The sequence below is a fragment of the Lithobates pipiens genome, unplaced genomic scaffold, assembly GCF_037356315.1.
Source record: "Lithobates pipiens isolate NorthernLeopardFrog02 unplaced genomic scaffold, aLitPip1_a1.2 Scaffold_13, whole genome shotgun sequence".
NCBI lineage: Eukaryota > Metazoa > Chordata > Amphibia > Anura > Ranidae > Lithobates > Lithobates pipiens.
Genome location: NW_027507718.1, coordinates 74,957,914 through 74,984,862, shown reverse-complemented (window position 1 = coordinate 74,984,862; position 26,949 = coordinate 74,957,914). Strand labels below are relative to the sequence as shown.

The window sequence follows — 26,949 nt, the reverse complement described above, 5'->3', positions numbered from 1 at the left end:
GGTCGTAAGGTTTTGAAAAACAATCGTTCTCTTTTTCTTTTTTTTTTTTTTTTTGTGCAGTGCACCACAGTTTAATAGTGTATTGCTATACATTGTAGTGTGCTGCAACATGTGCAAAAATATTCATACCCTTTGAAATTTTCCACGTTTTTGTCATGTTACAACCAAGAACGTATATGTATTTTGAAAATGAAAAATGGTTTTCCAAATATTTTACAAATATCTGAAAAGTGTGGCGTGCATTTCTATTCAGCCCCCTTTTACTCTAATGCCCCTAACTAAAATCTAGTGGAACCAATTGCTTTCAGAAGTCACCTAATTAGAAATTGAGTCCACTTGTGTGTCATTTTAATCTTGGTATATAGTAAATATAGCTGTTCTGTGAAGCCATCAGAGGTTTGTTAGAGAACCTTAGTGAACAGACAGCATCATGAAGGGCAAGGAACACACCAGGCAGGTCAGGGATAAAGTTGTAGAGAAGTTTAAACCAGGGTTAGGTTATATAAAAAAAAAATAATAAAAAAAAAATATCCAAAGCTTTGACCATCTCACAGAGCACTGTTAAATCCATCATCCGAAAATGGAAAGAGTATGGCACAACTGCAGACCTACCAAGACATGGCCGTCCACCTAAACTGACAGCCGGGCAAGGAGAGCATTAATCGGTGAAGCAGTCTAGAGGTCCATGGTAACTGTGGATGAGCTGCAGAGATCCACAGTTGGGTAGGAGAATCTGTCCACAGAACAACTGTTAGTCGCGCACTCCACAAATCCTGGATTTTTTGGAAGAGTGGCATGAAGAAAGCCATTGTTGGGGGGGGGGGGGGGGGGGAGCGAAAAGTCCCATTTGCAGTTTGCTCAAAGCTATGTGGGGGCACAGCAAACATAGATGAAGATGCTCTTGTCAGATGAGACCAAAATTTAACTTTTTGGCCTAAAAATGTGTGGCAGAAAATGAACACTGTGCATTTCCCTGAACACAGCATCCCTACCGTGAAACGTGGTGGCTGCATCATGTTGTGGGGATGCTTTTCTTCAGCAGGGATCAGCGTTGATGGTAAGATGGACGGAGCCAAATACAGGGCAATCTTTGATCAGAGGTTCACCTTCCAGCAGGACAATGACCTTAAACATACAGCCAGAGCTACAATGGAATGGTTTAGATCAAAGCATATTCGTGTGTTAGAATAGCCCAGACAAAGTCCAGACCTAAATCCAATTGGGAATCTGTGGCAAGACTTGAAAATTGCTGTTCAGACGCTCTCCATCCAATCTGACAGAGCTTGAGCTATTTTGCAAAGAATGGGCAAAAAATGTCACTCTGTACATGTGCAGAGCTGGTAGAGACAGCTCTAAAAAGACTTGAAGCTGTAATTGCAGTGAAAGGTGGTGTTTTATAAAGTATTGACTGAGGGGGCTGAATACAAATGCACGCCGCACTTTTTTTTACCTATTTTATTTGTAAAATATTTTGAAAACTACAGCATTTATCGGCGTATAACACGCACCCCAAGTTTAGGAGGGAATTTAAAATAAAAAAACTTTTAGGAGGGAAGTTTAAGGAAAAAAAACTTGCATTTAATGCCCATCAATGCAGCCTTGTCCATGTCATTTGCAGCCTTGCATTTAGCCTTGTCAGTGTCATTTTCAGCCATCCATTTAACCTTGTCAGTCCTTTGCAGCCTTGTCTGTGTGTTTGCCATTTAAAAATGGCACGACCGAGATACAGAACGGATGTCCTGTGTATCTCGGCGGCGCTCGGTAGTTCTCGGCGTCTTCTGGGTATTTTTGGCTGCACTCGGCCGTTCTCGGCTATTTTCGGCCATCCTCGGCGGCTTTTCGGCTTTACGAAAGCCGCCGAGTGCTGCCCAGAATGGTAAAAAGGCTTAGAAACAGCGGGGGATCGATGTATAACACCCCCCCCCCCATTTCCCCCAGATTTTAGGAAAAAGTGCGTGTTATACACCGATAAATACGGTATTTATTTATCATTTTCCTTCCACTTCACAAATATTTGCCACTTTATGATGGTCTATCAGATAAAATCCCAATAAAATACATCTATGTTTTTGGTTGTAACATGACAAAATGTGGAAAATTCCAAGGGGTGTGAATACTTTTTCAAGGTACTGTATATTGCCTTAGTGCATTAGGGTGCTATGAATGGACCACAAAGCTCTAACACGTTGTGTAAAAGTGTGTTTCAGCCCTTAATGCCTGTGAAAGACTTCTCCATATACAGTAAGTCTTATTTTGTCCATAGTTTCATTTTGACTATTATAAAAGTGAAAGTAGGCATGAACAAAATGTGACCGTTTTTAAGTCAGTTGATCAGTTTGACTTAAACTATTGTTGTGTTCTGCTGAATAGAAGCGGTCAATCCTTATCAGAAAGCGATAAACCGATGTAGTAGTAGTAGGGGTTCTTGCATCCTGCTTCAGTGCTGATATCTTATTTACATGTAGTTACTAAACACTGTACAATTATGACAGCTGCAAGCCTTGCTAGAGGCAGAAAAATAAATAAATTGATTGTTCCTCTTGTTTAAAGTGTTTTTTTTCCCCAAAAAAAAAAAAACCTTTTTAACTTGAACCAACCACTTTAAGCCCTTGGGATGTACTGGGGGGGTGTCCATTGCCTTTCCTGTAAAATAGATGCAGGCGGGACTACAGCCACCCTATTGCTTTTACAGGGTGAGGAAGTGGACTGCGCACCGCCTTATGGGCTCTCCCAATCCACAGGGGAACTTGGAACCTATGCGACCCTTCGCATCTGTAGGACGCAGAGGAGTGGGAAGAACTTACGTTCTGTGACACAAGAAACTGGAAGTGACGAGGAATTTGTCACTTCAGTTTCAGTTTGTTTACTAGATGTTACTTCCTAGGGAAGCAGTCAATCAAATCTATCTTGGTTTGATAGACTGCTTTTGAGGGCAGTGGAGGGATCAGGAGTCTAATAGACCATAGATCTCTCAGTAAAGAGTACCTTTTAGGGCACAGCTATCACAAGGAATGTTCACCCCTTTTTAATGGCAATAAGTTGAATAAAAAATAATAATAAAACAAATTTAAAGCTCCCTCATGTTCACATACGAATGCACACACAATCCTACACGCATTTGTGAACTGATCGCACCACTCATGTGAGGTATCGCCACGAACATCATAAAAAGAACAATAATTTGAGAGCTCGCCTTGAACTCTAAACTGGTAACCTATGAAGGCTTTTGAAGCATCACCTATTAAGAGTTGCTTTTAAGGAAAACTACTATTGGGTATGTTCCGTGAGTGCATGTTTTAATTGTGTTTTACCTTTTATGTGCCCACGTGTTCATCCATATTTTGTTACGGTATTAAATGTAGAAATATATGGATTGACCACTAGAGGGCAGATTACACTTTACAATGATTCTGACTAATTTCTTTATTAGCTGATTAGTTTTGATTTTAGCCAGGGAATTTTTTTTTGAACGTTATCGTGAGGAAGCGAGCTTGAAAGCAAAATGACTAGTGCTGCAGAGCAGGAAGCAGAGCCTGATTTATGCTATGAGCATAAAGCTGCCCCTTGTACATATATTAGTACAAACTACTATACATAGAAACAAATGTTTGAGAATTTTAAGGCTTCATGTACACACAGCTTACTTTGACCGCCGGCAAAATCAGTCAAAATTTTCCTGTCCTGAACGCGCTTCTTCCGAAAGATTTTGAACCTCCCCTAACCGTATCGGCTCCTAAACTTTAAAAGCCTATGTGTGCATTCCAAATCCAAAAGCTCTGAAACTGAAGTTTAGGAGCTGTAGTGTACATGAAGCCGAACATTGTTTACAGCTCTTCCTTTTGCAGCTCCAAGCGCTGGAGCCAGAGCAAAGATTTTTGTCTACAGGTGGAAAAGCATTTTCTGACCATCCTCCCGCCACACATGCAGGCATGTTGGCATCTCTGGGGGCGGCTGCAGCAAAGAGTGAGGGGGACCCCCACTGTAACTTCCTCCTCAGTGCCCTCCGCTGGTACCCCCTGGTCTGACCCCCCCCCCCCCTCGCACACTGCGGGGCCCCAACGCCTCCCGGCACAAACCTAGGATCTGCCCCCTCTGCATCGTTGCAGGTTTGCTCTCTCAGTGGGACATGCACACCGTCCTGCCTGCCTACTGCGCACTTTGTGCTCTCTGACAACAGGCAAATTTAAAACTTCTATGGTGCACCCTGTCTCCCACCGGTTACAGTGTGGAAGTTTTAGTTTGCCTGCTAGGGGGAACGGAGGTCAGGTATTTAAAAATCAAAATCCCTAGCAAGTGTCTGCAAATTTGGATTTCACAACCCCCCCCTGTATGTTGGGACTGGTTACACCCATGTTTGGGGTTCAAGTGCCCCACAGCTACATCATTCAGAGATCTTGCACATTATTACAAATTCTGTTCCGTTGCTTTTGCAGCCTTTGGGAGTATTTGTTGAACTAAATGGAAGTTTTGTTTTGCTTGTCAGTTGACAAATGAATACATTATGGTTATACTATGAATATTATAATTTATAATAAATATAGTGAAGTTGTGAGGAGACTCCTTGAACAAAATCTTTGGATTTATACTAAAACTACACTAATTTACTTTTCTTGTAGGCGGCTGGCTGCAGACATGATGGAAGATAAAGGTCCTCGGGTTGCAGATTACTTTGTGGTGGCAGGCTTGACTGAAACCTCCAAACTCCTGGACCATGATATGGGGGGACGTGTGGATACCAAAGCTGTGGGCCCCAAAGCACCAATAACAGATATTGTTGTTATAAACAGAACAGTTGGTGAGACGGTGCCAGAGGGATATACATGCATTGAGGTCACACCAAGTGGTCTGCAAGCAAATCTCAACCATGGCAGTTTAAAGAGCCCAGAGCTGTTTGTGTGTTACAAACGAGAAAGGGGAAAAGCACCGCTGATAGATGTTGGGTAAACTGTTAATTTTTTTTTTTATTCTTTAAAGGCTAACTCCACTTTCGTGGGGGAAAAAAATAGCAAATAAAGAAAAAATATTATGGCATATACAATTGCATCACATGTCATATTGTAATTGAATGTTTAAAAATGACCTTTCCCTTTCAATCTGCAGCTCTGTATTTTTCTGAAAATGCAGTATGGCTACCTGGAGGTGTTCTGTACACAGAGTAACCCCCCAGAAACATAATTTCCTGCTTGTGTGATTGCCATTTTTGGTGAGATACCTTTTAATAGTAAATCACGGCTGAAGGTATGCAGACTCTGCCACCTTCCTCACTAGAGCCTGGCAGGTGCACAGCTGATTGATAATTATGAAACCACTCCCATTAGACTACAAACGGTGATTTCTTCAGAATAATAAAAGGTAGGAATCTGCAACAAATTTTGTTAAAATCCTTGTAATGTACATCACCCGGAGGGGAATGTTTTTTTCTCAACAAAAGTGGAGTTATGCTTTAAATGTGTTATTCATGCAATTGTTAGACATTCAATTATTATAATTAAGTTAATGATTAAATACTTCATAATGATTGCAAGTTTGAAAAAAAACACAGATTTAAAATTATTTCCATTTAATTAACCTACAAGGTTTTTGTGTCCTGTTTGTGAATTATAGTGGTAGTGAACTCTCCCCGATATATTTTTCCCATTTTAATCATTTATAAGCACTGTACAAATTGCTGTGTGTGGATCAATTCTAACTTGCTCCGTTTGCCTGTAATCTGTCCTGTTCATTTTTATGACGTCACCAGTGCATGTGCATATTTTTCCTGATTCATGGCACACTCATTGGACTGTGTCAGTCTATCCATTAATATGCATCTCCTCTCTGCGGCACTGTTCTGACATCCTGTGTGAATACAGTGCCATTCAGTTCCTGAAACACTCTGTGTGACTTGCATTGTCACAGGGGGTGTAAACATGGGCATATTGCACAGCATCCCAGAGCAAGTAGATTAGCTGTATCACATAGTGGACTGTATCTTGGTGTAAAAACAAAAAAAAAAAACCCTACACAATCAATAAATGTTTTAAAATGCTTGCCCACCTGTCTGTTCCTTGATATGTTGGACATGATTTCTATAGAAATTGTGAATAAAAACTAGTCTTGGCTACAACGTTGCTGAGCATGTGTGGGATTACAGCAGGGACAAACAGGGCGAAAAGTACACCGCACTGCTGACTTGAAGGACAGTAGAAAAGATAGTGCTGATTGCTGCTGGGAACAAGAATTTTAAAAACAAAACAAAAAAGAAAAGAAAAGGGGAAAAGAATAATGCAGAATGTTAGGGAAAGCTTTTTGCGGGGCTGAGCTTACTACCTCTTTAAGGGCCCATTTACACAGATTTGTTGCAGTAGCAAAATGTAGTAAAATGTTGTACCACATTACCAGAGCACACATTAATGCATACAATGTATGTAGCACACCACAACACAGAAAGCATATGTTATGTTGTACTACATTGCTTAAAATGCTCCAGGTGTATTAAGTTGAATTCATTTTGAATGGGCTGGCCTAAAGCGGTGCATGTTAATTGGCATGAATGGCCTCATAAGTCCATCTAAAAAAAAAAAAGGCATGGAGATTGTACATCTCACTTACCCACCCCACTTCTTTATTTACTCCTGTAACGGAACCCTGCTGCACTCCGCTTGAGTGCTTCTCTCAGTACACTGCTTCCTCCAATCTGGATCCTCAGATATTACAGCCCATACAGTGTAACCAAGAACCTGGCGAGACTAGCTTGGTTACAAAGCTGGAACATGGAATGTTTGAACAAACTCACACAAATGTATACACCAGGAGGTCATTCCCCCCCCCCCCCCCTTCTGCTCATATTATCCTAGCAATACAAACTATAACCAGAAACAGAATTAACCTAGCTAATTAACTAGTCACTTAAAGCAGCCGAGGTGGCTCCATGCCCACCTGGCCATTCTCGTGATTAATCAGGATTTCACTATAGCTCAGATATTGTCATTGAGCTTCATACAGTAGATTTCACATGATCAGAAGTATGAACACAAGAGCCCCCAGCTCTTTCAATTTCAATTAGCATGTAGTTCAAAATCAAACAAACCAGGAATAGGCTTTGTATATTTCCTGTTAGATATTATGGATAAATATTACTGTTCCATTTTAAGTAATCCAAGCCACATTCTCAATGTCCATTATAAAGCTGTCCATTCTTTTCTTGGTCACCCTGTGCCCCTAATAGACACAGGTTTCTTAGACATAGGAGGTGCAGGTGGAGCTGAAGCAAGGGTTTCCCAACCTCCAAGGGATTCTGGGTTCCAACAGCCCCCCTGCCCAAAGTGACTCCCGTCACAACCCTCTACCCTGTTTATGTTCTCCATTGTGACATAGGAAGTGAACAGCACTTCTCTAGTAATACTAGAGAGTAGTAATTAAGTTTTGCATAATATTTGAACAGAGAGATGGAGCTGGCATCTCCAGAGTAAGCCCACTCCTCATAAGATCCCTGAGAGTTTCTGAAGCTAGTGTTCATGCAACAGGTCTGCATTTCCCTTTTTAGCAATTGCACTGCTTTTTGCTGCTGAAAGAGCCCTGCACCTGGCTAAAATAATGTCTACCTTCATCACATCCTGTTTCCATTCTAGATTGTCACCTGCATCCATTAGTTACTCTTGGGCTGCTTTCACACTGGACTGGGAGGGTGTTGACAGTCATATGCTTTCATTTTAGTGGCTTTTATCGGGGTGCAGCTAGTGGCCGAAAAAAGGGTTAAATGCGCCCGTGCAGCACCGCTGCCGAAGCGTTTTGCAGGCGATTCGGCAGCGGTGCCCATTCATTTCAATGGGCAGAAGCGGTGTACACACTGCTCCTTCACCACCCCAAAGGTGCTGCTTGCACCGTGTGGGGGCTGGGGGAGGCGGCGGCAGAGGACACTACCGTGTGTGTGGTGGTGGTGGGGGGGGGAGGGGTGGTCATAGAACTCTACAGGGAGGGGCATAGTATATTACTGGAGAGGAGTGATTTGAAGCAGGTCAGAAGACACTACTGTGACACATTATGGGGTTAATTTACTAAAGGCAAATCCACTCTGCACTACAAGTGCACTTGGAAGTGCAGTCGCTGTAGATCTGAGGGGAAGTTCTGAAATGACGGGAAGCTCTGCTGTTTGCCTTATTTAATCATGTACAAGCAAAAATGCTGTGTTTTTTTGTTTTGTTTTTTACTTGCATGTCCCCCTTGGATCTACGGCAACTGCACTTCCAAGTGTACTTGTGCAAAGTGAATTTGCCTTTAGTAAATAAACCTCTGTGTTTTTATTTGAAATTGTATTTATTTTTACAACCAAAACATACAGGGATATACAATGTAATACATATATATAATCACACACATAGGTTGGACTTATCTTTTTTTCAACCTCCCCTACTATGTAATATGTAAAGATCTTTGATTTCCTACATGTTGTCCAGGTAGATCGCAACCTGTAAAACGGTTGCCTACCCCTGATCTACAGTATATCCTAGTAATGGCTTGCAGTAAATGAATGCAGTTTGAGATTTAATGATGTCCTTTCAGTTGCTCAGCTCTTCATGTTTAGCACAACTTGACCCTTTTTTTTTGCTTTTGTAAATCCGGCACTCTTCAAAGTGTCCACCAAGTGTTTTTAGCCAGTACCTTGACATAGCTAAAGCATAGCTGAGATTCCAGTGAAATGCTTCCAGAATACTTAGGAGAGCACCTATGAGGCACTGTACAGCTGTGACTTAATGCTTACTGTATTTATGCTTTGTAGGTTGGTATGAAGGTCAGTCTCTGAATTCTTAATTCATTTTATCAGCAGAATTAATCATATCACTACTTCCTTTTTTAAATTTTTAATTATCAAGTAATATAAATACTTTATTCACGATCTTTCACAAAATTCTTTCCATTTTCCCTCTCCCACACACTTTTTTTTTTTTTTTTTTTTGTGTAGTAAGCAAACAGATAAATGTGATCTGTATGGTTTTGTTGGTTTTGATTTTAAAAAATAAAATAAAAAATTAATTCCAATTTCTTATGGACTGCATGTTAACTTAACTTTCTTCAAGAATTTTTATTTTTGAATTGTATCTGCTCCCACTTATGTTAGGCTACTAAAGTTACAACACAGGTTTTTGTTGAGTTAACAGGCTGCATTCTCTTAGCACCTGTTCCTTGTTAGTAATCTGTTAGGAATGACGAAAAACATTTTCAGTTTTTGTCATTTTCTAAGACTATAAAATGTGTTCTCCTTCCCTTTTTTTTGAAGTTGACCTAAACTCAAGGTTTAGAATGTTAAACTGTCCATCGCAGAAGAAGAATTTTCCCTTGCTGTAGCCTTGTCTGATGGTAAAACCTCTGGTCCAAATCGTTTTTCATTATGGTATTGTAGGTTTCCCCCAACTTAGCTTGCCCTCACATTTCTTAATACTTTCAGCTTGCTTATCCAACCAAATTATGCTCCTCAGGCTTTTATGTGCACTTACACAGATCAGCCATAACTTTAAGACCACTGACAGGTTAAGTGAAAAAAAATTTATCTCGATATAATGTCATCTAAATGTCCGTGGGTTATGTTAGGCAGCAAGTAAGCATGTTGTCCCTGATGATGTGTTGAAAGCGGAACAAATGGGCGTTTGTTGTGTATGGGGCTGCATAGCCACAGACTGGTCAGGGTGCCCATGCTGACCGATGTCCACAGCCAAAAGCGCCTACGATGGCCATGTGGCGCTTTAGGGCTGGACCATGGAGCAATGGAAGAAGGTGGTCTAGTCTGACGAATCAGGGTTTCTTTTACATTATGTGGATGGCTGTGTGCATGTACGTCGCTTACCTGGGGAAAAAATAGCACCAAGATGCAGTATGGGAAGAAGGCAAGCTGACAGAGGCAGTGTGATGCTGTGAGCAATGTTCTGTCTTGAAACCTTGGGATTTGCCATTCATGTGGATGTTATTTTGACATGTTCCACCTACCTAAACGTTAAAATTATAATACCTGCACTACCATTAAAAAAAATATATTTTTTGCAGGTGGCTGCAAACCCTGTATGTTTCCACGCCTACAGATACTTTTTTTTTTATAATAACCCTGTTGCTCCTCCGCAAAGTTTTAAATAAGCGCCCTAAAAAATATAAACAATCACAAATCTCCTTAAACGTATATATGCAAATCACAAACCAATAAAGTGCATGACTCCTGCAAATGATTAAACGATGCAAATAAAATGCCGTGCAAAACTGGTGAAAAAAAAGCAGTTGCACATCACCTCAAACATATATACTGTATGTGCCAATCCAAACCAATAGTGCATGACAAATTATACAAATATACCTTACAAAAAGAAGTTCATACATATGTATATTTGTACATATAAAATAATATACACATATGTGCATATTTTCATGGTGCAAAAAAATGATTAGTCTTTTCTATGAAGGCATCATAAAAGATATTTGTGCGCATCCAGTGTTCTCTTCTAAGAATCGGTGCAGCTTTTAGAGGAGGAAAGCTGCGATTTACACCACCATTCACCTGTGCTCTCACCTCAAGAGATGGACCCACTATTAGCAAGGTCTGATGCGCCTTCCCCTTAGGCAGGGGCTGCCTTAGTCCTGTTCCATTAGAGTGCTTCTAGTGTTTTTTTTGTCACTCTTGGAATCGTCACCAATGGGTGGGTGTATGGCCTTTTAAAACTCATGTACATATCCTGCAATGGACTCAGTTACCCAGTACACTTACAAGATGTAAAAATAGTATCAGTATATGTATATATTGTTAGAGAATGTATACACTATTGGCACACCTGCCTTTACACACAGATGAACTTTAATGGCATCCCAGTCTTAGCCCATAGGGTTCAACATTAATTTGGCCCACCCTTTACAGCGTCAACTCTTCTGGGAAGGCTGTCCACAAGGTTTAGGAGTGTGTCTTTGGGAATGTTTGACCTTTCTTCCAGAAGTGCGTTTGTGAGGTCAGGCGCTGGTGTTTGACAAGAAGGTCTGTTTTGCAGTCTCCGCTCTAATTCATCCTAAAGGGGTTCTATTGGGTTGAGGCCAGGACTCTGTGCAGGCAACTCAAGTACCCCCACCCCAAGCGCTTTCATCCATATCTTTATGGTCCTTGCTTTGTGCACTGGTGCACAGTTATATTTGAACAGGAAGGGGCCATCCTCAAACTGTTCCCACAAAGTTGAGAGCATGAAATTGTACAAAATGTCTTGCTATGCTGACGCATTAAGAGTTCCCTTAGCAAGGGGTCAAGCCCAACCCCTGAAAAAACCCCACACTGTAATCCACCGTCCACCAATTAATTTGGACCAGTATATATGCACAAAGCAAGGACCATAAAGACATGGATGAGCGTGTTTGGGGTGGAGGAACTTGACTGTCCTGCACAGTCCTGACCTTAACCAGATAGCACACTTTTTGGGATGAATTAGAGTGGAGACTGTGAGCCAGGCCTTTTCGTCCAACATCAGTGCCTGACCTCACAAATGTGCTTCTGGAAGAATGGTCAAACAATCCCATAGACTCTCCTAAACCTTGTGGACAGCCTTCCCAGGAGAGTTGAAGCTGTTATAACTGCAAAGGGCAGGCCAACTCAATATTGACCCCTACAGACAAAAGCCCCATACACACTCAGATTTTCTGCTGATTTTTGTCTTCAGATTAAAAAATTAAATTAAATGCTTAACCACTTTACGACCGGTGCATGACGATGTAACGAGATGTCTATCTCTTCAGGCGCCGGTCGTGTGTACGATAACGGCGGTTTCTGCGGTGGGTTCGCAGCGAGATCACCGTTATCGACAGCGGGAGAGGTTCCAGCCCCCTCCCGGAGCCGTCAGTAACGGCAGAGGTGATCAGGACCTGTCATGTCCTGGGTACGGAGACGAGTGAGGCTAAGATGGCCCCCACCCGTCTATATACCATAGGAGGGTGGAAGCGACGTCAAAACGTCACTTCTGCCCATAGCTCTTAAAGGCACATTTTTTTTTTTTTCAATATTTTTTCAAATGACTTTTTTTATTTATTTTTTTATTGCATTTAAGTCCAAATGTGAGATTTGAAGACTTTTTGACCCCAGAGGACCTGTCATGCTTTTTTCTATTACAAGGGATGTTTACACTTTTTAAACAGTGTAAAAATAAATAAAATCAAGTAAAATAAATAATAAAAAAAATAAAAAAAATGTTTAAATTTTTTTTAACACCCCGTCCCGATGAGCTCGCACGCAGAAGCGAACGCATATGTGAGTAGCGCCCGCATATGAAAACTGTAGTCAAACCACACATGTGAGGTATCGCCGCGATCGGTAGAGCGAGAGCAATAATTCTAGTCCTAGATCTCATCTGTAACGCAAAACATGCAACCTGAAGAATTTTTTAAATGTCGCTTATGGAGATTTTTGAGGGTAAAAGTTTGATGCCATTCCACGAGCGGGCGCAATTTTGAAGCGTGACATGTTGGGTATCAATTTACTCGGCGTAACATTATCTTTCACAATATAAAAAAAATTGGGCTAATTTTACTGTTGTCTTATTTTTTATTTTGTTATTCAAAAAAGTGAATTTTTTCCCAAAAAAGTGCGCTTGTAAGACCGCTGCGCAAATATGGTGTGAAAAAGTATTGCAATGACCGCCATTTTATTCTCTAGGGTGCAAGAAAACAATATACAATGGGTGTTCTAAGTAATTTTCTAGCAAAAAAAAATGTTTTAAACATGTAAACACCAAATCTGAAAAAGAGGCTTGGTCCTTAAGTAGTTAAAATTCCTAAAAAACAAAACAAAAAAAAAACAAATTGGAAATTTTTCTTTTTTAACTCTCCTCTAAATGCCTGTTGCTAGGGGTCCCTCGTAGTCTGCCTCCTCCAGTGCCTGGGCTCCTGACGTCACTTCCCCTCGGCGCAGGAAGGGCTCAGCTCCTCCCCCTCCCTCCTGTCAGTCATCTGGGACACGTGACGGGTCTCAGATGACTGCGCGGCCAATCATGACACGCGGCGCCGCTCACGCATGCTTGGTTGGTGCCCGGCTGTGAAGCCACAGCTGGGTGCCCACAGTTGCAATACCGGCATCACCAAGAGGGGGGGGGACGAGTGGGGCTTCGATCCCCCGCGCCACTGGACCCTGGGACAGGTAAGTGTTCAATTATTAAAAGTCAGCAGCTGCAGTATTTGTAGCTGCTGACATAATTTTTTTTTTTTTCTTTTTTAAGGGAAACTCCTCTTTAAGTTCAACTGATAAAGAATGTTTTGATTCTTGGCAGACGGCCCAGTTTTTCTCTTCCTTTCTTTCGAAGGCTGTGGCTTCAGAAAAGCAGAGATAATTCTTTGCATAGAAAGAATTTTGAAACACTTTAGTCAAGATCGCGATACTGATTCTTGACGATTTACTTGTGCAGCTCTAATCTGAATGAAAAAATCTGCAGAAAATCTGATAGTGTGTATGGGGTTTTAGACTGTTACGCCATTAAACTTCATGTGCGTGTAAAGGCAGGCGCCCCAATAGTTTTGACAATATAGTGTATGTGTTGCCTTGTAATGATAAGCTCAAGTTTTGTGACTGTGGTTTATATTGTCATGTATGATCGATTTCCTTATATTTGCTAAAGTAACGAGCGCCTTCTAGTTTCGGGTCACGTAGTGTTCATAAATGCCTCACCATTTCCTCTGTTTTGCATCACATATGAGTGCTGATGTGCTGAAAGGCCCCATGGTAATTTCTACTAGCTCTGCCTGTTTGTGCCTACATCACATCCAGTTACTGTTTTAATGCTCACCTCCATACCACTAGACTCAGTGATTGAGAGATGTATAGTTTCTTCGCAGGAAGTGTCAGTTCCTTAGATTACACACAGAGGTCATGCCTCATGTTTGCACTCAAACTGTTCACACAGGAATGCGAAGATTTTGTTTACTATAGGTGTTGTGTACAGGACAACCAAGAAACCACATGTTTGGTGCATGCTTTATACAGATATAAATCACATGGTGCATGTAGGTTTCTAATACAAACAAATGGCCACTGCCCTCATCTTTAACTGGCCATTGCAGCAAGGAGCACATGGAAGGGTGACGTATGCAAAACAAAACCAAAGAAATTCCCATCTCCAACTTGCCTACCAGCCTGCTAGCCAACCAAATATTCCTGTCTAACAGTATGCCTTAAACAGTGGTTTAGTTTTCACACATTTGCAAATACTGGGTGTCCAGTGTGCCCCTGTGCTTTTAAGGAGGGATGGGCTCCCTCCAGGCTCACCTGCCCTCTATCCATTATAATGCATGTGCTTCCACTGTGGAGGCTCTCAAAGTTGAAACTACAGAAAATACTGGGGTATCTTGGCTGGGCTCTATAATTTACGTATATATTTGCAAATGTGTGCAAACCAATGGCCCGTACACACAATCCAAAAATCGGACGAAAAATACCGTTTTCGATACGATCATACGATAATTGGATCGTTGGTACAGAGCTTTCGAGAGCCTTTCACGACAGTTCATCCGATGATATTCGATTGTACAAGCACAAAAATTTTCCTTCATACGATACCAGATCGTATGATTTTCATTTAGTAAAGTACAGTTGTCGTCCGAAAATACAATACAAATGCAGTACAACATGCTGATGACACCCAAATCTATCTCTCTGCCCCTCGGCTCACCCCATCAATCTCCTCACGCATCACTGATCTACTAACAGACATAGCCTGGATGTCACACCACTTCTTCAAACTTAATCTAAAACTGAACTCGTATTTCCTCCCCCACGTGCCCCTTCCCCTGCCTTCTCTGTCAAGATAAGTGGCACATCTATCAGTCCATCCCCACATGCCAGGGTGCTAGGGGTAACCTTAGACTCTGAACTGTCCTTTCAGGCCCCCATACGATCTCTGTCCAAATCATGCCACCTTAGCCTCCGCAGCATTTCCAGACTACGCCCTTTTTCACTAATGACACAACCAAGCTTCTAATTCACTCCCTGGTCATCTCTCGCTTCCACTACTGCAGCTCCCTCCTCATTGGATTACCTTTACCTTCACTATCCCCCCTTCAGTCCATAATGAATGCCACTGCCAGACTCATCCACCCTACCAGCCATTCAGTGTCCTCCATCCCTTTCTGCCAATCCCTCCACTGGCTCCCACTCACTCAACGAATAAAATTCAAAGTACTAACAATAATTTACAAATTCATCTATAACTCTGCCCCTAGTTACATCACTAACCTAGTCCCAAAATACCAACCAAGCCGCTCTCTTTGGTCATCCCAAGACCTCCTGCTCTCTAGCTCCCTTGTCACCTCCTCCCATGCTCACCTCCAGGATTTTTCCAGAGCTTCTCCCATCCTTTAGAACTCCCTACCCCAATCTGTCAGACTTTCCCCTATCCATCTTTAGGCAATCCCTGAAAACCCTTCTCTTCAAAGAAACCTATCCTGCTTCTAACTAACACTGTTTTACTTCCTCCATCAGCTCATCCACCCAAAGCTATTACCTTTTGTAACAATTGACCCTTCCTTTTTAGATTGTAAACTCTAACGAGCAGGGCCCTCTGATTCCTCTTGTACCAAATTGTAATGTCTGCCCTCCTTTTGTAAAGCACCACGCAAACTGTTGGCGCTATATAAAACCTGTATAATAATAATGACATCACTTTGGATTTTTTTTTTTTTCCTGTCGTACGAGAATTTTCGTGACTTTGGTAACCTGTTGAATTTCTTCAATTTCATAAATCCCTGTTAACGCATACTGTTAGACAAGGTAATTTGGTTGGTTAGCGAGTTGAGCTGGGAATTTCTTTGGTTTTGTTTAGGAAGGGTTATAATGCCTTTTAAATTTGCTGGTCCAATGTGGTGTATTTCAACCTAGAGTTTTAATTACATTTTGGGCCTTTATAAGACTCTTCTTGAGTTGGGAAGACTGCATTCTTTCATGAAAATGTATTAGAGAAAGATTCGTCATACATTCTTTTTACCTTGCTCTCAAGTTCAGTTTATCTGGCTGTGAAATTTACTAAGGAGGAAGAGCAATACGAGCCAACTTTCCATAAAAGCCCAGCCAGATATTTCCACCAGCAGTGTCTTTCCCTTGTGTAATAAAATAGAGAATTGCCTCCTGCTTGAATTTTGTTAACAGTGCTCTATGCTCTAGAATCTAGATTGTTCGCTGTTTTCTCAGACTGTCTGTGTTTGTGGATTTCCTAACAAATGTGCTTTGGTAAAAACAGGTTAAAGACCATCTGCAAGCAACAAGTTAAAAAATATTTAGTGAACTGCTATTGATATGCCCTTAATGGAAATTATAGAATTTTCACATGATTCCTTGTAGCCAATTTTGAGAAGGGCTTTCATTGTTCTTCTTAGAGAACCTTTTATCTAAAATATGTCACAAGTGGAGATGTAGTATGGGTGTACATATGTTTTTTCTTTTTTAGTAATTGGAATGGCACTGCCAGGGGAGCCATATACAAAAGATTTTTTTTTTTTTTTTTACCAGATAAGTTCTCCTTCCTGTTGCCGCAGCCCCTCAGGCTCCTTCACCCCCCCCCCCCCCCCCTTTGCACGTGCATTATTAGTTCAGAGTTCTGTATATGGGAGAACTACAAGAACCAACAGCCTTTGATGTGGATGGATTGTAGTTCTTAATGAACTACCAGGGTGCTTTTGAGCGATCTAGGTAGTTCATTGATGCTTCCTGTCATTGCAAGGTACGAGCAGAGAGGTACATTGACAGTCTGTAGGAGCCTGAGATTGCTCCTGTGATCTGCTGATCATGGGTGCAATGCATTGCAGGCTCCTAGTAGAAAAAAAATGCACTTTTTTTTTTTACCTGCAAAAAGGTACATTTTATTTGTATTACAAATTTGAGAGAGTTTAAGAATGGCTGATTTGGTTCTGTCCAAGGGCCTGCATAATTATATTGTCTGCAGAGGGTCTTGATGGATGTGTAGATTAGTTGGCCAATTATTATTTAGATTAATCGGATAATAACCTTAAAGTATGGTGTATAATTTGGTTAATATGTAAAGTTTAAAATAAAAGGCAATTTATTCTTATCTATGCAGTGGTAAATGTAAATAACCAACTATATAGTTCGGGAGCAAAATCTCAAATCCACTCTGAGAATGATAGAAGAGATATACTGTATATACTTCTGTATAGCTTGAATCTGGTGAACAGACTGAATTCTTTTTTTTTTTTAACCACTTAAGCCCCGGAGCATTTTGCAGGCCAAAGACCAGAGCACTTTTTGCTATTCGGCACTGCGTCGCTTTAACTGACAATTGCACGGTCGTACAAAGTGGCTCCCAAACAAAATTGGCGTCTTTTTTTCCCCCCCTCACAAATAGAGCTTTCTTTTGGTGGTACTGATCACCCCTGCGACTTTTATTTTTTTGCGCGATAAACAAAAAAAGCAACAATTTAAAAAACATTATTTTTTACATTTTGCTATAAGTATCCCCCAAAAATATATATATAAGTTTAGGCCGTTACGTATTCTTCTACATATTTTTGGGAAACAAAATTGCAATAAGCGATTATTGATTGGTTTGCGCAAAAGTTATAGGGTTTACAAATTAGGGGATAGTTTTATGTCATTTTTATAAAAAAAATTTCTTACTAGTAATGGCGGCGTTTAGCGATATTTTTTTTTTGTTTTTGTTGTGACTGCGACCTTACGGCGGACACATCGGACATTTTTTGACACATTTTTGAGACCATTGTCATTTATACAGCAATCAATTCTATACAAATGCACTGATTCCTGTGTAAATGACACTGGCAGTGAAAGGGTTAACTACTAGGTGGCAATGTAGTTAAGTGAGCCCTGGGGAGTGTTTTTTAACTGTGGGGGGTCATGGCTGTGTATGACACGTCACTGATCTCTGCTCCGATCACAGGGAGCAGAGATCAGTGACCCTGTCACTAGGCAGAATGGGGAGATGCTCGTTTACATTGGCATCTCCCTGTTACGCCTCCCCATGAGGCGATCGTGGGTATCCCTGACCTGCGATCGGACTCACGGAGGTCCTGACCGGCGTGTGTGCGTGCGTGGCCGGAGGCAGATTTAAAGGGATGTACCTGTACGCCCATTTGCCTGCCTGTGCCATTCTGCCAACGTATATCGGCGTGCCCAGGTTGGCATGTGGTTAAAGGAAAAAAAATAATTAAAGACTGTTTTGCAGATTTTGACAGAACTGTAATATATTGTGTATGACAGACTCTCTTGTCATAGGCAGGTGGCTTGATAAAAGCTACCTGCACCTGCTGTCATTTGTGCTGGCCATACAAAAACAATGTCTTCCTTCAAAAGATATTTTTTTTATTTTAAATCATTTTTATTGAGTTTTTATACAAGGTTTACAGAAAGGTTTACAGAAAGTAAATACAGATACAGTAATCTTTAAAAATTGTACCACATAGGCTGTAGGGCAAGGTAATTGAAGTGCAAGAAAAATCCAATATCTTGTGTAATACCAGCGCTAAGATGGTATAACTTGGTTCAAAAGGGTTAAGGGCTCCACATCTAGACACTCCATCAGGGATCTAGCTGTGTCTCAGTGCGAGCCCCCCCAGACAATCCGTGTGGTATATTGCTCTCAGTAACCTTAGATCCATTTAGTCATTAAGTTTCCTGCACTGCATACTTGAAGAACAGAGGGGTTGGGGGGGATGGGAAGGTAGGTGGTCAGTTAGGGTAAAGAGGAGGAAAAATCAAACGATGACAACTGACACTGTACAGGACTATGGCCGAGGTTTGTTCATGGATAGCCATATTGACCAGTTGGAGGTATATCTTGCTTGTGAGCCATCCCTAAATGCTAGGATTTTTTCATATTCTGCTACTGTGTTCACTTTCACTATTAATTCTCTCATGCTTGGGATTTCGCTGGATCTCCAGTAACTCAACAACAGGGATCTTGCAGCAAAGATTATGTGCATTACTATAGATCTGACCATTTTTGGATAAACTGACGTATTAATGCTCAGGATAGCTTTTTCGTTTGAAGGTTTTACAAATACCCCTGTGACTTTTGAAATCGATTTAAAAACTTCTGACCAGTACCCACGCAAGTGTTGGCACTTCCATACCATGTGAGCAAGAGTCCCCACCTGTCCGCACCCTCTCTAGCAAGTATTTGGGTTGGAATCGGAAAATTTCGCAAGAATATATGGGGTGTAGTGCCAACGTGCATGGAGTTTATTTCTGGATGCCAACAACCATTGATTGTGAAAGATTCTCCCAATTCCTTTTCCCACTTTAGCAGTGGGCTAGACCTGTGGAAGACTAATTTGTGGTTGATTAAGCTGTAGATCAAAGATATGCCTTTTGTTTTCAAGTTGGGGGAATTCAGGTTTGCCCATATTTTTGTAGGAGTTGGTAAGTTCTTTACATTCAGTCGTTGGGATATCGTCAGGATTTGACGATATGTGAGGAACTCGGATGAGGGTATGTCAAATTTAGTTTGGATGTCTGAGAATGACTTTACACAGTCATTGTACATAATATCGTTCAATAAGGAGACCCCCCCTCTTTAACCAGTGAGACAGGGAGATGTTTGGAATCAACCAGTGCAAGGATTCTAAAGGAATATGAATCCTTTCTTTCTGTGTGGTATGGTGGATTGTGCCTTGTAGGTATGTACATGCATTTAAAGTGGCTTGTATACTGGGGTGATCAACTGCAAGATTTGTGCCTGATATATTACGTACTAATAGAAGGGACTTTAGTGAGAATGGGTAAATCCAGGCTTGTTCTAGCTGACACCATGGTTTCAATACTGGTTGGATGACCCAGCTTCTGAGTTGGTCTATAATCCTCGCTATGTAGTAGTCCTTTAAGGTTGGTATTCCCAGTCTCCCCACTGATCTATGCTTCTTCTGCATTATTGCGGGAAACCATGCTTTCTTGCCTGACCAGATACATTTCAAAAGTTGAGCTTGCATGGCTACGAAGAACAACTCTGGAATGGGAATTGGGAGTGTCCTAAAATAATACGTTAATTTTGGTAAGAGTAACATCTTGTATGCTGCTAAGTGGGCCACTCCAAGAGATATAGTGTTTTTGAATTTTGTCCATTTCCTGTTGGAATGTGTGTATCAATGGAAGGAAATTTACTTTAAATAAGTTTGATGTGGGGCATGTCAACTGTATACCTAAATATGAAATTGAGTTGGGTGACCATGGGTATGGGAATTATTTTTGAATGGTTGATCTGAGGTATTTATTTATTGCTATCCCTAAAATATTCGATTTAGATGCATTGACTTTGTAGTATGTTATTTCACCGAATTGAAGGAGGGTATTCTGGGCTGCTATGAGCGAAGAGTATGGGTCAGCGTTAATATGACATCGTCAGCAAAAAGTGAGATTTTGTGTGATTGGGAGTGGAAACCATGAATGTCTGGATGTGATCTAATTTTCTCTGCCAGGGGTTCCATAATTAAGGCGAAAATTAGGGGGGGGGCAGTGGGCACCCCTGTCGGGCCCCGTTGGTTATTTAGAGTACAAGCCCTCTGTGTATACAAATGCTGATGGGGATGAGTACAGTGACATATTGGTCCATTTATGCCAAGCTTTTCCAGTACTCTAGCTAAGTAACCCCAGTGGACCCTGTCAAAGGCCTTCTCTGTGTCCAGCGTGAGAAGCAGAGAATGCCTTCCTGATTTTTCAGCAGAGTGTATAATATTAACCATTCTTCTGGTTGATAGGAAAAATGTAAACCGCGCTAGGAAAAATAATGTGAATTTAACAAACTAACAAAATAGGCTGCAGCAATAAATGTGATATGGCACCCAACAGTAATAAAGTATATACAAAGCCGCGCCAACCCTCCACTACATATAATATGAAAATAAGATTAAACAGATAAATAAAATAAAATATGAAGATAATACAGAAATACTGATACAATTATGTAAAAAGACCTCAAATAATGTGTAGATGACCAAAAAAGTCAAACATGGCATAAAAGTGAAAAAAGTCCAATTAAAGAAAAGTTCATAAGTGAATCCAAATGACGGACGTAAGTGTTCTTAAATGACAACACCACAGTGGTTCAACACTTTCCAAGGCGCGTGAGATACCCGTCACCATATGTTGAATGCGCTTACCAGAAAATATATGGAATGAAGCATATACAAATGATAAGTGGATGACATCCAGGTTAACCTTCCTCAGCTGGGTCAGCACTCCATCTCTTAACGGTGTTTCCAAGATGATAGTCTGTTCAGTGGTCTCGATATGAAGCACTCAGAGACCCCCAGAAAAGAAAGGGACTGACATAGCGTAATAACGTAGGAACAGTTTAATAAATAAAAGTAATGCACTTACAAGTTCGTAGATAAAATACAGCATATAGAAGCAATGTAAAAAGCCGGCCGGCAAACAGGAGCCCGTCCTCCTCTCCTACAACGTGGTGGCGTCACTGCGTGCCTTCCCAGACGCGTTTCGTCATACCTGACGTTGCCAATGGGGAACGGGCAGCGCAGTGACGCTCCGCCTAATAAAGCTAACGAAGGGAACCAAGCCTCGTATTGAAATACGAGGCCCAGTAACGCTCCGCCTAATAGAACTAACGAAGGGAACCAAGCCTCGTTTTGAGATGCAAGACTTAGTCAACATACGCCATTACGGAAAATGGCAAATAACCCCAATACGAGCGCTATCTATCCAGAATTAAAATATTATAGCAACCCGTAACGAACACACTTGACGTCTGTTAAATAGAACATCATAGATGAAAATCACATCCAACAGAAATATTGTGTGTTTAAAAAGAAAAGAAACATTAAAAAGTAAATAAATAAATGTGCTCGTGTAACACGAATAGAGAGTTGGCAATATCTAAATCGCGTAACACTTCATTATCGCATATCCCTCCGTGAAATGCGAACGAAAAAATCAGTTAAATCGTGAAAACGAAGGAGTTACATCCAGTCCTTCTAACGGGATTGGTGCGAAAAAGACGTCTGCATATATGGTGTCATATGCCAAATAGTATGCTGACAGTATGAAGAAATCGCATACCCTTCGCAATACACGAATAGAGATAGAAAATCAAAAGAAAATAAGTAAATACAAAAGGGTTATTGGAGGAAATTATTTCCCACAAATCCATGGGTATAGTATTTATCTAAATAGAAAAGACAAATAAAATAGATGTTAATAAAGAATATATATATATATATATACTATGGAGTAGTCAATGCGCATAATTCTTCTGGTTGAGTCATTTGCTTGATGCCCAGGCACGAAGACCACTTGGTCTTGGTTGACCAATTTCGGTAATATGGTAGATAGTCTGTTGGCAATCAATTTAAAGTACAATTTAACATCGACATTCAGTAACGATATGGGCCTAAAATTCTGCGGGGTTTAAGTCTTTTCCTGGTTTGGGCAAAGTGATTATAGTTGCTGTTAACATTTCTGGTGGGAAGGAAGCTTTGGACGTTGCGGCATCAAAGACCTGTTTTAGGGTGACAGTTCAGATTTGAGCAGCTGGTAGTATTCGGATGAGTAGCCATCAGGTCCTGGTGATTTGCTTGCCAAATTTTGAATTATTTTTTCAATGTCTGGGATTGTGACCAGTAAGTTAAGTGATGAAACCTCCTCTGGGGAGAGTTTCGGTAAGTCTAGGGAGTCTAAAAAGTCTGAAATCATGGTATCAAGGGTTGGTGGGTGTCTGGATCGTCCTTGAGGTTATACAGAGATTCATAATAATCGCTGAAGGCGTCTGCTATTTCTTTAGGATTTGTGACCACTCTTCCTGATTTAGGATTCCTCATACTTTGGATTTTTTGATTTATTATTTTGGCCTTCAACTGACCCGCCAGCAATTTCCCTGCCTTGTTTCCATATCTATAGTTCACTTTTAGAGATCGAAAGCGTTTTTCTTACTGGCGAATCAGGTGAGTTCTTGTCTGGCATGAAACAAGAGTCTCTAGTTTTTTGCGTGTTTTTTTTTGTTGGTAGTCTCTAGGTGTTTAATTTTGTCTAAAGTCTTTAAGCCGCTCTGTTGCTCATTTGTATTAACAACCCTCTTATGTACACCTTATGTGTATTCCAAAGGTTGAAAGGATCGGCAACCGAATGAGCATTCATTTCAAAGAACTCCTTCAGAGCCTTCTTGATCATTTTGGTGTTTTCAGGTTGGTATAATGTCGAAACATCACTCCTTCACCTCTTTGCTCTAGTTTCAGTACTTCGATCTCCCACCCTAATGGAGATGGATGCGTGGTCCGACCAGGATATGATGCTTATTTCAGATTTCACAATCTTTCATAAAAAAAATGCAAATCGTAGCAAAAACGCACTACATGCTTTTTTACAGCTTTTCCGTAAATCTATTGAACCAAAAAAGCAAAAAAGTACGCAGTGGCTGAAATAGCATAGTTGTGAACATGTCCCATAGGAAACCATGTTAAATGAAATGTCCCCCAGGACATTTCTGCAAAAAGCACTAAACGCATAGGTGTGAAGCAGGCCTAAGATATTTAGTAACAGCATGCTTTTTTTTTTTTTTTTTTTTTTGTTTGGTATCGCCTGTTTTATCGGGGTTAAACAAATAAAATAAAAATTAGCCCTTTATAGTACAAAAAAGAGCAGAAAATCGCTACTATAAGGGGTTATGACACACACACACACACACACACACACACACACACACACACACACACACACACACACACACACACACACACACACGTGTGTGTGTGTGTAAGGGGTTATAGTATACATTTATACTGTGAAAGAGTGAAAGTAATAATATATATTGCTTCTAGTAAAATAATAATAAAAAAATAGGGGTGCACCAAATGGGTTTTTGGTGCCGAAAATTTAAAATACACTAGGCCAAAAACCGATACCGAAAATGACTTACTGTTTTTAAAAAATATTTTTATACAGGAGACTAGGGACATGGTACAGGAGAAGATCAGAGACTACAGTTCCTATGGACGTTAGTAGATGATGCCCGATTGGCCCTCTCACCTGACCCAGTGATACCCCCCCAGGACAAACCACCCCCCTCCATTAGTACAGACCCCCAGGACAAGCCAATCCCCATCCATTAGTACAGACCTCCCCCAGGACAACGCCCCCTTCATTAATACAAACCCCCCCCCTCCATTACGGGGTATATAAAAACAGATCACAGCAGGCAGGAGTTAAGACAGCGAGGAGGAGGAGGAGGAGAACACATGTCACTGCAGGCATGGACAGTGATGTCACTGTGTGGCTAGTCTCTCTCTACACAGAGACAGCCTCTCCGATCTCTGGCTGCTTCGCTCTCCTCCTCTGACAGGAGGAGGGAGCGGGGACAGGCTTTGGAAACACAGCGGTGGCGGGGATAGCCGCCTCTCGACATGGACAAGGAGAGGAGGAGGATGGAGGGGAGCACTCTGGTACTTCAGCAGCCACACCTCTGTCTGCCCTGACGACACCCCCATAATAAGTGGCACCAGAGGCGGGGTGTGATTTCTCTTTTGGCAAATTGCCGAAAAGGCCATTTTCACCCAATATGTTTCGGCGCATCTCTAATATAAAAAGCCTCCACCTTCTCTGGGTTCAGATGCGGATCTTCCTTGCAGACGCTTCTTGCTCCTCCTGTCTTCAGCATGCACCAATAGCAAGCTGCAATGTATAGTATAGAATGCCCCTATAGCAAGGTAAAAAAAATTCTGACTTTAGAACCACTCACTTCCTGCCCAGGACTACATGTCCCAAGAGGCATTGCTCCTCACACATTCACAAGTTCTCAGGCACGTACTGACATGTATGAACAGTGTACTGAGCTGTACATGCGGTGCACTGTTTCCTGATATGTAAAAAAATAAATTCTGTATGCAGGCCAACTAAATTGGCTGGCCGATTAATCGATTATGAAAATGGTTGACAACCATTTTCATAATCGATTTGTTTCGGCCCTACACAACAGAGTGGACTGGTATAGTCTTTGTAATGTCCCCTGTCTCTATTCAGTGGTGCTATATTTTTCCTATTTTACTGAAAAAAACATGATCGCACTAGAGTGGTGGTTAAATGATAGCACCTACTAGTCTTGTTTGCAATACAGCTCCCATTTGTCTCTGGTCTCAAAAGCTAAAGAGGTGGAGCTTGTTAAATCGGGTATTGCTTTGGAAAAGAGTGTTTATAGCTTATTTTAATGTTTATTACTAATGAAACTTCATTTCTATTCTGTCAAATATGACAGGGCAGGCAGCGCGGCTCTCGTTCTGGGCTGGCGTCATATGACGTCCGTCCATTTAAACGGAATGCGCACATCCCTTTTCCTTTGCTCGCCACCGGGGGGGGGGGGGTGAACAGACATTGGGTATGGCTGTTTAGTAAGGGATTGACTTCATCATGGCCAATTGACTTCATCATGGCCGATCCCAGGTGGTACCGCTGCGATCTTGAGCATGGGGCACGTCGGCAGCACGTACCCAGGAGCACTGCACGTCACCGATGCTGGTAACGTTGGCTGTGATCCTTTTCACAGCTGAACACTAAATGTAGTCAAACCGCGGTAACGAGATGTTACGGGGTTCTCCTCCTCACACACCAATTGTGTTTGAGAAGGAGATTGTAGTAACATCTCGTTACCACTTACAGTACACACCAAACACACTGATTCCCCTCCCCCCCTAATAAAGAGGACCTGTCTCCACCCATCAGAGTACCTGTCACAGTTCATCTGAGTACCCTTAACAGTCTATATGAGTACCTGTCACAGTTCATATGAATACCGAGTTCCCCGAGTACCTGTCGCTGGCCCATCGCAGTTCCCGGAGTACCTGTCGCTGGCCCATCGCAGTTCCCCGAGTACCTGTCGCCGGCCCATCGCAGTTCCCCGAGTACCTGTCGCCGGCCCATCGCAGTTCCCCGAGTACCTGTCGCCGGCCCATCGCAGTTCCCCGAGTACCTGTCGCCGGCCCATCGCAGTTCCCCGAGTACCTGTCGCCGGCCCATCGCAGTTCCCCCGAGTACCTGTCGCCGGCCCATCGCAGTTCCCCCGAGTACCTGTCGCCGGCCCATCGCAGTTCCCCCGAGTACCTGTCGCCGGCCCATCGCAGTTCCCCCGAGTACCTGTCGCCGGCCCATCGCAGTTCCCCGAGTACCTGTCGCCGGCCCATCGCAGTTCCCCGAGTACCTGTCGCCGGCCCATCGCAGTTCCCCGAGTACCTGTCGCCGGCCCATCGCAGTTCCCCGAGTACCTGTCGCCGGCCCATCGCAGTTCCCCGAGTACCTGTCGCCGGCCCATCGCAGTTCCCCGAGTACCTGTCGCCGGCCCATCGGAGCCCCCATTTCAGCCCATGCCTCATAGAATATACGTTGGGGTGTTTACTTTCCAAAATGTGGTCATTTTGTGGGTAATTCCACTGGGCTGGTGCTCAAGGACCTTCAAAAGTGTGATAGGTAGGAATGAAATGAGATGTGTAAATTATGCTCCTAGAACACCTGAAGGCACTATTTCAATGTTGGGTCTCTGTATGTGGCCAGGCTGTGTAAAAGTTTCACATGTGGTATCGCCATACTCGGGAAGAGTAGCAGAATGTATTTTGGGGTGTAATTTTTGCTATATAGATGCTATGTTGGAAATATCTTATAAATTGACAACTTTTTGTGTAAAAAAAAAATAAAATAAAATAAATAAAAAAAATGTGCTCGTTTTTTTTTCCACGGTTTCCAAAAACTTCTGGGAAAAAAATGAACCGTTCAAAAAAAACTCATTATGCCTCACAGATTTTACATTGGGGTGTTTGCGTTCCAAAATGGGGTCATTTTGTGGGCAATTCCATTGCGTCATTGTGTCATTGTCGTGTTATTTATGCTCGTAGAACGCCTGAAGGTGCTACTTCAATGTTGGTGCTTTGTATGTGGCCAGGCTGTGTAAAAGTCTCACACTCGGAAAGAGTAGCAGAATGTATTTTGGGGTGTAATTTGTTGTATGCATATGC

General features: G+C 41.8%; 1 protein-coding gene across 1 annotated transcript in view; it reads left to right on the top strand.

The window, feature by feature from the left end:
* Positions 1-26,949, top strand: part of DENND4C (DENN domain containing 4C) — a 223,831-nt gene that overhangs the window by 40,609 nt on the left and 156,273 nt on the right. Inside the window, 1 exon segment of the mRNA XM_077475224.1 lies at positions 4,617-4,940. Within this exon segment, the coding sequence (XP_077331350.1) occupies positions 4,633-4,940 (308 nt within the window). The 5' untranslated portion in view covers positions 4,617-4,632.